A 12,441-nucleotide genomic window follows, 5' to 3' on the forward strand; every position below is an offset into this window, starting at 1 on the left:
CACTGACCGGCACATTACCACCGAGTCCACACCGACCGGCACATTACCACCGAGTCCGCACTGACCGGCACATTACCACCGAGTCCGCACTGACCGGCACATTACTACTGTCCTAAACACACTCGGGACAATTTACAATTACACCAAGCCAATAAATCTACAAATCTGTACATCTTTGGAGTGTGGGAGGAAACCGGAGCACCCGGAGAAAACCCACGTGGTCACAAGGAGAACGTACAAACCCTGTACAGACAAGGACACAAACAGTCAGGATCAAGCCCAGGTCTCTGGTGCTGTGGGGCAGTAGCTCTACCGCTGCACCACCATGCCATCCCTGTGTTGAGTGCTGCTGCCTCAACACACCAGTCAATCCTGACTTCGGGTGCTGTCTGTGTGGAGTTTGCACGTTCTTCCTGTGGCCATAAGGATTTCCTATTTTCATGCTGTATCGAAACTAGACTAAATTTGTTTTAACACTAGGAACAGCTGATGCTGGTTTACAGAATAAAGTTACTCTAGCACATTCTGTTTTTTAAACAACATTTATGGCTGTAAATTTATATAAAAACATATATGAATAAATACTTATACAAAAATATATATATATGTGTGTGTAGGAGAATAACTGCAGATGCTGGTACAAATCGAAGGTGTCACAAAATGCTGGAGTAACTCAGCAGGTCAGGCAGCATCTAGGAGAGAAGGAATGGGTGATGTTTCGGGTCAAAACCCTTCTTCAGACATATGTGTGTGTGTGCCTGTATGTACATATGTGTGTGTGTGTCTGTATGTATATATGTGTGTTTATATATGTGTGTGTGTGTGCATGTATGTGTGTGTATGCATGTATTTATATATTTATATATGTATCTGAAGAAGGGTCTCAACCCGAAACGTCACCCATTCCTTCTCTCCAGAGATGCTGCCTGACCCGCTGAGTTACTCCAGCATTTTGTGCCTACCTTTGATTTAAACCAGCATCTGCAGTTCTTTCCTATATATATATATTATATATATGTGTGCGTGTGTATATATATATATATAGATAAACAAAGAACTGCGGATGCTGGTTTATACCATAGATAGGCATAAAGCGCTGGAGTGACTCAGCTGGTCAGGCAGCATCTCCGGAAAGGAAGGGTCCCGAGCTGAAACGCCACCCATCCGTTTTCTCCGGAGATGGATAAGGGTGAGCCAGTGGATGTGGTGTATCTGGACTTGCAAAAAGGCCACTTTCTAAACTCGAGTGCCTCGCCCAAACCGAGTCCCCCTATGTTCTCCCACCGCCCCTCGCAGCAGCCCCCCCCCCCCCCACGCCAGGTTGCCATTGTTCTTCACGGCTGTCCCCACACGCCGGGTCCCCATTGTCTCCCCTCCCCCCTCGCGCTCATCGACCACGAGGCTCCACCACCTAGGCTCCCGTTGCCGCCGAGTCAACCGCCGCTGCCAAAGCCCCACTGCTGCCAAGGCCCCACTGCCGCCAAGGCCCCACTGCCGCCAAGGCCCCACTGCCGCCAAGGCCCCACTGCCGCCAAGGCCCCACTGCCGCCAAGGCCCCACTGCCGCCAAGGCCCCACTGCCGCCAAGGCCTCACTGCCGCCAAGGCCCCACTGCCGCCAAGGCCCCACTACCGCCAAGGCCCCACTGCCGCCAAGGCCCCACTGCCGCCAAGGCCCCACTGCCGCCAAGGCCCCACTGCCGCCAAGGCCCCACTACCACCAAGGCCCCACTGCCGCCAAGGCCCCACTGCCGCCAAGGCCCCACTACCACCAAGGCCCCACTGCCGCCAAGGCCCCACTGCCGCCAAGACCCCACTACCACCAAGGCCCCACTGCCGCCAAGGCCCCACTGCCGCCAAGACCCCACTACCACCAAGGCCACACTGCCGCCAAGACCCCACTACCACCAAGGCCACACTGCCGCCAAGGCCCCACTGCCGCCAAGGCCCCACTGCCGCCAAGTCCCCACTGCCGCCAAGGCCCCACTACCGCCAAGGCCCCACTACCGCCAAGGCCACACTGTCGCCATCGAGTCTCCTGGTACATCCTTACCCCGTTCCATAAACGGCAGAAAACTTTGAGTTAGGTTCACTATTATTTTTAACTGTACCATATAGCATCTTTGGAGAAAAAAGATAGGTCACGTTTTGAGTCTGGACCCTTCCTCAGTCTCCTATCACTGCAGGAGTTCTGTAAGTTACAGTAAACCTCCTGATAACCTTGCACCCTCAGCACTTGGCAGATTTCCCAGGCAATTGGATGCAATTTATAGAAACATAGATGCAGGAGGAGGTCATTCAGCCGTTCAAGCCAGCACTGCCATTGTGTATGATCATGGCTGATCATCCAAAATCAGTACCCCGTTCCTGCTTTCTCCTCATATCCCTTGATTCCGTTAACCCTAAGAGCTATATCCAAGTCTCTCTTGAAAACATCCAGTGAATTGGCCTCCACTGTCTTCTGTGGCAGAGAATTCCACAGATTCACGACTCTCTGGGTGAAAAAGTTTTTCCTCATCACAGTCCTAAATCGCTGAGATGAGTTTGAATTGACATCTCAAATCTTTTTTGAGTCACTTTTTTAAAGATGTTATACTAAGTTAAGTTGAAAGTGAGACACAAGAAACTGCAAATGCCTGAATTTGGAACAAAAGATAAATTGCTGGAAGAACTTTGCAGTTCGATCCTGACTACGGGTGCTGTCTGTACGGAGTTTGTACATTCTCCCCGTGACCTGCGTGGGTTTTCTCCGAGATCTTCTAGTTTCTTCCCACACACCACAGACGTACAGGTTTGAAGGTTAATTGGTATAAATGTAAAACTTGTCCCTAGTGTGTGTAGGAGAGTGTTAATGTGCTGGGGATCGCGGACTCAGAGGGCCGGTGGGGACTTGTTTCTGCGCTGTATCTCTCAACTAAACGAAACCTCTTCTATTCAAAATGAAATATATGCAAGGCTAAACACACCAGCAGGAGTGCAGTTATGCTGGAGCTCACCGGAGCGCCGCTCTGACACATCTGTAAATAAAAGGCAACACAAACAGCGGGGAGTTGAAAATTTAACTCGCGGAGAATTTAACAGCAGCCGTTCCGGCACCAGTGACAGCTCTGACACCTAAAAAGCTACCGCTACAATACAATACAATACAATACAATACAATATATCTTTATTGTCATTGTACAGGCGTACAACGAGATTGGGAATGCGCCTCCCATACGATGCAATAATTTAATTAGCTAGTCAGTATTCATTTAAACAACCCAATGAAACAAATTGTAACAGTTTTAAAACAGAATAAAGTGCAAGTAGATCTGTGCCGGTTCACTGTGCGATGTGACCATCCGGCTCAGCAGGTCCGGTTCATAGCAGCTATGGCCCTGGGGATGAAGCTGTTCCTGAGTCTGGAGGTGCGGGCGTAGAAGGCCTTGTATCGTCTGCCCGGTGGAAGGAGTTTGAACAGACTGTTGCAGGGGTGTGAAGAGTCTTTGTGGATGCTGGTGGCTTTTCTGAGGCATCGTGTGTTGTAGATGCCCTCCAAGGCTGGTAGCTGTGTTCCGATGGTCCTCTGAGCTCTATGCACTACCCGCTGAAGAGCTTTCCTCTCTGCCTCCGTGCAGCTGAGGTACCACACAGGGATGCCATGTGTTAGGATGCTCTCTATGGTGCAGCACTACATACCAGGTCATATCTGAGCCCACTGTACGGCATGAGGTTGCTCAGAGAGTTTTATTGATATTCAGAGTATTATTTCTCTCTGAAGATGCATAAGCAAAACATGCCCAACTGGTCATTGGGTCAGTTATGAGCGCAGAGTGTTGGAGTAACTCAGCAGACCAGGCACATTTGCGAAGGGAATGAATCGGCCACTTTTCGGGTCGAGGCCCATCATTCAGACTCAACCCGAAACGTTGCCTGTCCATTCCTTCCACAGATGCTACCTTAACCTCCAAGTTACTCCGAAGGTATTACGAAATGCTGGAGTAACTCAGCGGGTCAGGCAGCATCTCTGGAGAGAAGGAATGGGTGACGTTTCGGGTCGAGGCCCTTCTGCAGACTGAGTTACTTAGTTACTCCAGCATTTTGTGTATCCATTCCTTCTCTCCAGAGATGCTGCCTGACCCACTGAGTTACTCCAGCATTTTGTGATACCTTCGATTTGTACCAGCATCTGCAGTTATTTTCCTACACTCCAAGTTACTCCAGCACTTTGTGTGTGGATCAAGATTCCAGAATCTGCAGTTCCTTTTGCCTCCATTTATTCAGTCGTTCTTTTGATATCATTGCATTAATTTAGACTTTGGAGATACAGCGTGGAAGCAGGCCCTTCAGCCCACCTAGTCCGCACCGACCACGATCACCCCGTTCACGAGCGCTATCTTACACACTGGGGACAGTTTACGATTTATGTGAAGCCAAATGACCGACAAACCTGTACGTCTTTGGAGTGTGGGAGGGAACCGGGGCACCCGGAGAAAAGCCACGCAGGTCACGGGGAGAACGTACAAACTCCGTACAGGCAGCATCCGTAGTGGGGATGGAACCCGGATCCCTGGCACTGTGAGGCAGCAACTCTACCTCCGCGCCACCGTGCGGCCCCCCCAAGGCTGGCATATTGGTTATCTGAGATGCAGCCACAAGTGCAGTGGGCAAGATGAGTGGAGTGCACTCTGAGATGCTTCATAAACTGAAACTTGTTGCTTGTATTTCAGGAAGAGGAGCTCATCCAGTCGGAAAATTCAGCGTCCATCTTCAACACGCTGTCAGACATCCCATCGCAGATCCAAGATGCCGACTCGCTTATCAAGGTAGAGTGATGCATGTACCGTACCACCGGGCCCAGGCGGGGTGGCTCCGGCCTACCTCCTCCTGCGATTGCTTAGTGTTCATGGGTGAAGGACAAGCCCGTAACAGGGGGTGACATCGTACAGACAGCACCCGTAGTCACGATCAAACCCGAGTCTCTGGCGCTGTGACGCAGTAACATAGAAACATAGAAAATAAGTGCAGGAGGAGGCCATTCGGTCCTTTGAGCCAGCACCGCCATTCAATATGATCATGGCTGATTGTCCAAATTCAGTCCCCCGTTCCAGCTTTTTTCCCATATCCCTTGATTCCCTCAGCCCTAAGAGCTAAATCTAACTCTCTCTCTTGAAAACATCCAATGAATTGGCATCCACTGCCTTCTGTGGCAGAGAATTCCACAGATTCACAACTCTCTGGGTGAAAAAGCTTTTCCTCATCTCAGTCCTAAATGGCCTCCCCCCTTTTAAAATAAAAATAGGTGCAGGAGGAGGCCATTCGGCCCTTCGAGCCAGCACCGCCATTCAATGCGATCATGGCTGATCATTCTCAATCAGTACCCGTTCCTGCCTTCTCCCCATACCCTCTGACTCCGCTATCCTTAAGAGCTCTATCTAGCTCTCTCTTGAATGCATTCAGAGAATTGGCCTCCACTGCCTTCTGAGGCAGAGAATTCCACAGATTCACAACTCTCTGACTGAAAACGTTTTTCCTCATCTCCGTTCTAAATGGCCTACCCCTTATTCTTAAACTGTGGCCCCTGGTTCTGGACTCCCCCAACTTCGGAAAAAATCTTCCTGCGTCTAGCCTTTCCAATCCGCTAAGGATTTTATATGTTTCTATAAGATCTTCTCTCCTCCTAAATTCCAGTGAATACAAGCCCAATCGACCCATTCTTTCATCATATGTCAGTCTCGCCATCCCGGGAATTAACCTGGCGAACCTACGCTGCACTCCCTCAATAGCAAGAATATCCTTCCTCAAATTAGGAGACCAAAATTGCACACAATACTCCAGGTGCCGTCTCACCAGGGCCCTGTACAACTGCAGTAGGACCTCCTTGTTCCTAAACTCAAATCCTCTCGCAATGAAAGCCAACATGCCATTAACTTTCTTCACTACCTGCTGTACCTGCATGCTTACTTTCAGTGACTGATGTACAAGCACACCCAGGTCTCGTTGCACCTCCCCTTTTCCTAATCTGACACCATTCAGATAATAATCTGCCTTCCTGTTCTTGCCATCAAAGTGGATAACCTCACATTCATCCACATTATATATACTGCATCTGCCCGCTCACCCAACCTGTCCAAGTCACCCTGCAGCCTCATAGCATCCTCCTCACAGCTCACACTGCCACCCAGCTTTGTGTCATCTGCAAACTTAGAGATGTTACATTTAATTCCCTTGTCTAAATCGTTAATATATATTGTAAACAACTGGGGTCCCAGCACCGAGCCTTGTGGCACCCCAATAGTCACTGGACTTTCAAAGGATTTTTGAAAGTTCAGATACATCACATCCACTGTCTACATTCTCCATGTTACATCCTCAAAAAATTCCAGAAGATTAGTCAAGCATGATTTCCCCTTCATAAATCCATGCTGACTTTGACCGATCCCATCACTGCTTTCTAAATGCCCTGCTATAACATCTTTAATAATCGACTCCAGCATCTTCCCCACTACCCATGTAAGGCTAACTGGTCTATAATTCCCTGTTTCCCCTCTCTCTCCTTTCTCAAAAAGTGGAGTTATATTGGCTATAGGAACTGATCCAACGTCGAGAGAACGTTGGAAAATGATCACCAATGCATCCATGATTGCTAGGACCACCTCCTTGAGTTCTCTGGGATGCAGACCATCAGGCCCTGGAGATTTGTCTGCCTTCAGTCCCAACTGTTTACCTAACACCATTTTCTGTCTAATGTGGATTCCCTTCTTTTCCTCCCTCCCACTACATCCTCAGTCCCCTAGTATTTCCGGAGATTGTTTGTGTCTTCCTCAGTGAAGACAGAACCAAAGTACTCGTTTAACTGTTCTGCCATTTCCTTGTTTCCCATTATAAATTCACCTGTCTCTGACTGTAAGGGACCTACATTTGTCTTCACGAATCTTTCCCTTTTTACATACCTATAGAAACATTGGCAGTCAGTTCATATATTCCCTGCAAGCTTTCTTGCATGCTCCCCCCCCCCCCCCCCCTCTTAATTAACCCCTTTGTTCTCTGTTGAGTTCTAAATTTCTCCCAGTCCTCTGGTTTGCCGCTTCTGGCCAATTTATATGCCTCTTCCTTGACTTCCCTCGTCAGCCACCCCGTTTAATTTTTTTGCCAGACTGGGATGAATAATTTCTGGAGTTCATCCATGCGGTCTTTAAATCTTTGCCATTGCATCTCCACCGTCAACCCTTTAAGTATAATTTGCCCGTCTATCCTAGCCAATTCCCATCTCATACCTTCAAAGTCTCCTTTCTTCAAGTTCTGGACCTACTCCTGCACCTATTGTCTATTGTCTATTGTCTAGTCAGGGTATGGGTAGAAGGCAGGAACGGGGTACTGATTGAGAATGATCAGCCATGATCACATTGAACTGGCTCAAAGGGCCGAATTGCCTCCTCCTGCACCTATTGTCTATTGTCTATAGTCTCTGAATTAACCGTGTCACTCTCTCAATTAACCAATGTAGAATTCCACCATATTATGGTCACTGTTGCCCAAGGGGCCTTGCACAACAAGATCGCTACCTAATCCTTCCTCATTACACAATACCCAGTCGAGGATGTCCTGTCCTCTAGTCAGTTCCTCTACATATTGGTTTAAAAACCTACCCCGTCGTATACATTCCAGGAAATCCTCCTCCTCAGCGCTGCTACCAATTTGGTGCCCAATCTATATGTAGATTAAAGTCACCCATGATAACTGCTGTACTTTTGCTATATGCATCCCTAATTTCCTTCTTGATGCTATCCCCAACCTCCCTACTGCTGTTTAGTGCTCAGTATACAACTCCAACAAGCGTTTTCAGCCCATGGCTATTTCGCAGTTCTACCCATTCCGATTCTACAGCTTCCAAGCTAATGTCTCTCCTTGCTATTGCATTACTCTCCTCTTTAACCAGCAATGCCACCCCACCTCCTCTTCCTTTCTGTCGATCCTTCCTGAATATGGAATACCCCTGCATGTTTACCTCCCAGCCTTGGTCACCCTGGAGCCATGTCTCTGTAATTCCAACTATATCATATCCATTAACTACCAACTGTGCATTCAATTCAGCCACCTTATTTCGAATGTTCCTCGCATCGAGGCACACAGCTTTCAGGTTAGTTTTTCTTATTTCCCTTCTGCCTTTTGCATCTGTCCTCCTTTTATGGCCCTCTGTCTCCTTGCATTGGGTCCCATCCCCCTGCCTTGTTAGTTTAAACGTGACCTTTCCTGCACTCTCTTTCCCGTTAGCTGTACACGTACACTTCCACGTTGTTGACTCCACCCCACCCCACTGTTTAGTTTAAACCCACCCGTGCAGCACTAGCAAACCTGCCTGCCAGAATGTCAGCCCCCCTCCAATTAAGGTGCAACCCGTCCCTTTTGTACAATTCACCCCTGCCCCAGAAGAGATTCCAGTGATCCAGAAATCTAACTCCCTGCCCCCTGCACCAACCCCTCAGCCACACATTCAGATCCCCTATGTCCCTGTTCCTGCCCTCACTAGCAGAGGTACTGGAAGCAACCCAGAGTTAACCACCCTAGAAGTCCTACCTAGTTCTCGAACTCTACTGCTGTGCCTCTGTGCTGCCCCCTAGAGGTCTTGGGTAGATCAGAAGGAGAGAGCGAGAGAGGCACAGAGGTTTAGTTTAGTTTAGATTTAGAGATACAGCGCGGAAACAGGCCCTTCGGCCCAACAGGTCCGCGCCGCCCAGCGATCCCCGCACACTAACACTATCCTACACACACAATACACTGGGGACAATTTCTACATTTACCAAGCCAATTAACCTACAAACCTGCACGTCTTTGGAGTGTGGGAGGAAACTGAAGATCGCGAAGAAAACTTACACGGGTCACGGGGAGAACGTACAAACTCCGTACAGGCACCACCCGTAGTCGGGATCGAACCGGGGTCTCCGGCGCTGCATTCGCTGTGAGGCAGCAACACTACCGCTGTGCCACCGTGACCGCCCACCGTGTTGCAGGTTACCTGAAATTGGAGAATTCAATGCTGATACCGATGGGTTGTAGACCACCCAGGCAGAATAGGAGGTGCTGTTCGCCTGGAACCTCACCTTCTAGTTTCGTTTAGTTTATTGTCACGTGTACCAATGTACAAGCTTTTGTTGCGTGCTAACCAGTCAGCAGAAAGTCAAAACAATCGAGCCATTTACAGTGCACAGATACATTATAAGGGAATAATGTTTAGTGCGAGGTAAAGCCAGCATAGTCCGATCAAGGATAGTCCGAGGGTCACCAATGAGGTAGATAGTAGTTCAACACTACTCTCTGGTTGTGGTAGGATGGTTCAGTTGCCTGATAACAGCTGGGAAGAAACTGTCCCTGAATCTGGAGGTGTGTGTTGTCACACCTCCGTACCTGGCAGTGCAGGAGGCCAAAGGCAGACATGTTGATGCGGGTTATGGGAAGGGGAATCAAAATGGCCAGCAATTGGGAGATCAAGTGCCTGGGGAGGGGAAGGGATGGGATGGATGGGGAGGGAGGGATGAGCAAACCAGGGAGTCCTCGAGAGAGTGGTCCCTGCAGGAGGCAGAACGAGGTGGGGAGAGGTAGACGTGACTGGTGGTGGGATGTGCTGTCGCTGGCACAAATGTAGCTTAGTTTAGAGATACAGCGCGGAAACAGGCCTCTCAGCCCACCAAGCCCACGCCAATCAGCGATCCCCACACACCAATGCGATCCTACACACACTAGGGACAGTTTACATTTATACCGAGCCAATTAACCGACAAACATGCACGTCTTTGGAGTGTGGGAGGAAACTGGAGATCCCGGTGAAAACCCACGCAGGTCACGGGGAGAACGTACAAACTCCGTACAGACAGCACCCGTAGTCAGGATCCAACCCGGGTCTCTGGTGCTATAAGGCAGCAACTCTACCGCTGCGCCACCGTGCCGCTATTAGACGACAGAAAAATTGACCGATATTGAATGCACAGAGTCTTTTACCCAGGTTGGAGGAATCAAGTAATAGAGGACGTAGGTTTAAGGCATGAGGGGAAAGATTTCCCTCAGGGTGGTGGCTAAATGGAATGTGCTTCTAGGGTAGGTAGTTGAGGCAGGTGGAATAACAACATTTAAAAGTCTCAAAAGTGCTGGAGTAACTCAGCGGGTCAGGCAACAGCTCTGGAGAACACTGATAGGAGATCGCTGGCCCACTGAGTTACTCCAGTACTTTGTCTTTTTTTTTTTTTTTGTCAGCCAGCATCTGCGGTTCCTTGTTTCAACATTGAGAAGTCACTTGGACAGGTACACTGATAGGAAAGGTTTAGAGAGATGTGGACCAAATGTGGATAAATGGGACTAGCTTAGATAGGGCACCGTGGTTGGTATGGGCAAGTTGGGCCGAAGGGCCTGTTTCCATGCTGTATGACTAAAAGTTCCATTATTTCTTGTAACTAGCTGTGTGGATTCAGTCCGTGATCCCTCAGGGAAACCCCTCTCTCCAGCACCCTCTCCTCACCGTTACTCTTTCCTCCATTCCATCACACATCTTTCCCATGGGGCAGCACAGTTGCTCAGCGGTAGAGTTGCTGCCTTCCATCGCCAGAGACCCCGGTTTCATCCTGACTGCGGCTGCTCTCTGTATGGAGTTTGCACCTTCTCCCTGTGACCAAGTGGGTTTTCTCCGAGATCTTTGGTTCCCTCGCGGGATAATATGGCTTTGGTAAAAATTGGGATAGTGCTGGTGGACTGGGAGATCGCTGGTCGGCATGGACTCGGAGGGCCGAAGGGCCTGTTTGCGCGTTGCGTCTCTGAGCTAAACTTCATTGTCCTGCTGCTTTGGAGCCAAGATCACGTGGAATGGTGGGAAGGGAAAGCAGAACCGGGCTCTGGCTGGGAGGAGAGAGGAAGAGAGCAACAGTGCGGGAAGTGGGACAGTTGTGATTGAAGGCTCTTTCAACTGCCTTGGAGAGGAAACTGTGGTCAAAGAAAGAGGAAGGCTTCCTCGGAAGGTCTTGTACTGAAGGTGTTGTCATCGGAACAGATGTGTACAGTACTTACAGAGGGTGGTGTCAAGAAAACAATTGGAGTCTGTGGCCTTGTGATAATTTCTAAAAGGCACAAAATGTGAGGTTTTTCACTTTGGATAAAGGACACAAAGTGCTGGAGTTACGCAGCGGGTCAGACAGCATTTGTGGAGTATATATGGATAGAGAGTATATCTCTCTAAACCTTTCCTATCAGTGTACCTGTCCAAGTGACTTTTCAATGTTGAAACAAGGAACCGCAGATGCTGGCTGACACAAGAAAAGACAAAGTACTGGAGTAACTCAGTGGGCCAGATTCATGAACGTTGAAGTCGTGGGGGAGAGATAGGCACAAGGTGCTGGAGTAACTCAGCAGGACAGGCAGCATCTCTGGAGAGGGGGAATAGGTGACATTTCGGGTCGAGACCCTTCTTCAGACTCAAATAAAGTCCTAAGAACACAGTGTGTGATTAAGCAGTACATCAGTAACAAACAAATAACTTCAGTTTTTATCAAAGTAGTCATATTTGGATCAAAGTAGACAACGTTTAGATCTTATAAGCAGACGTATAAAATCATAAAAGGACTAGACAAGCTAGATGCAGGAAAAATGTTCCCAATGTTGGGGGAGTCCAGAACCAGGGGCCACAGTCTTAGAATAAAGGGGAGGCCATTTAAAACTGAGGTGAGAAGGAACTTTTTCACCCAGAGAGTTGTGAATTTGTGGAATTCTCTGGCACAGAGGGCAATGGAGGCCAATTCACTGGATGAATTTAAAAGAGAGTTAGATAGAGCTCTAGGGGCTAGTGGAATCAAGGGATATGGGGAGAAGGGTTACTGATTGTGGATGATCAGCCATGATCACAATGAATGGCGGTGCTGGCTCGAAGGGCCAAATGGCCTCCTCCTGCACCTATTTTCTATGTATGTTTATTGTCACGTGTACAGTGAAAGACTTGTGTTGCGTGTTAACCAGTCAGCGGAAAGACTTTTTTTTTGTAAACATAAAGGTGCCAGTACACACGATTAATAAACATACAGGTCGCGTTGAGGAAAATTAAATAATGATGTTTACAAGTGCCGGTAAGCTGTGTCCCATCAGAAAATGAGCGCTAGTTATAGTTATCGTAAAGCATAGTATATTGTGTCAGTAATAAAGTAGTAAGAAAGCAAGAAATTGCAGTGAATTGTGGACGCAGCCATCACACAAACCAACCTCCCTTCCATTGACTCCATCTACACCTCACGCTGCCTCGGCAAGGCCAGCAGCCCAGACCATCACACAAACCAACCTCCCTTCCACTGACTCCATCTACACCCCACGCTGCCTCGGCAAGGCCAGCAGCCCAGACCATCACACAAACCAACCTCCCTTCCACTGACTCCATCTACACCCCACGCTGCCTCGGCAAGGCCAGCAGCCCAGACCATCACACAACCAACTCC

At 48.8% G+C, this 12,441-nt stretch overlaps 1 protein-coding gene across 5 annotated transcripts in view; it reads left to right on the plus strand.

The window, feature by feature from the left end:
• Positions 1-12,441, plus strand: part of sgsm3 (small G protein signaling modulator 3) — a 101,297-nt gene that overhangs the window by 44,076 nt on the left and 44,780 nt on the right. For all 5 annotated transcript variants that reach the window (XM_078430544.1, XM_078430546.1, XM_078430547.1 and 2 more), the window contains one exon: positions 4,708-4,803. In XM_078430544.1, the coding sequence (XP_078286670.1) occupies positions 4,708-4,803 (96 nt within the window). The remainder of the gene's footprint in view (positions 1-4,707; positions 4,804-12,441) is intronic.

Source organism: Rhinoraja longicauda, chromosome 40, assembly GCF_053455715.1.
Source record: "Rhinoraja longicauda isolate Sanriku21f chromosome 40, sRhiLon1.1, whole genome shotgun sequence".
NCBI classification, from domain to species: Eukaryota; Metazoa; Chordata; class Chondrichthyes; order Rajiformes; family Arhynchobatidae; genus Rhinoraja; species Rhinoraja longicauda.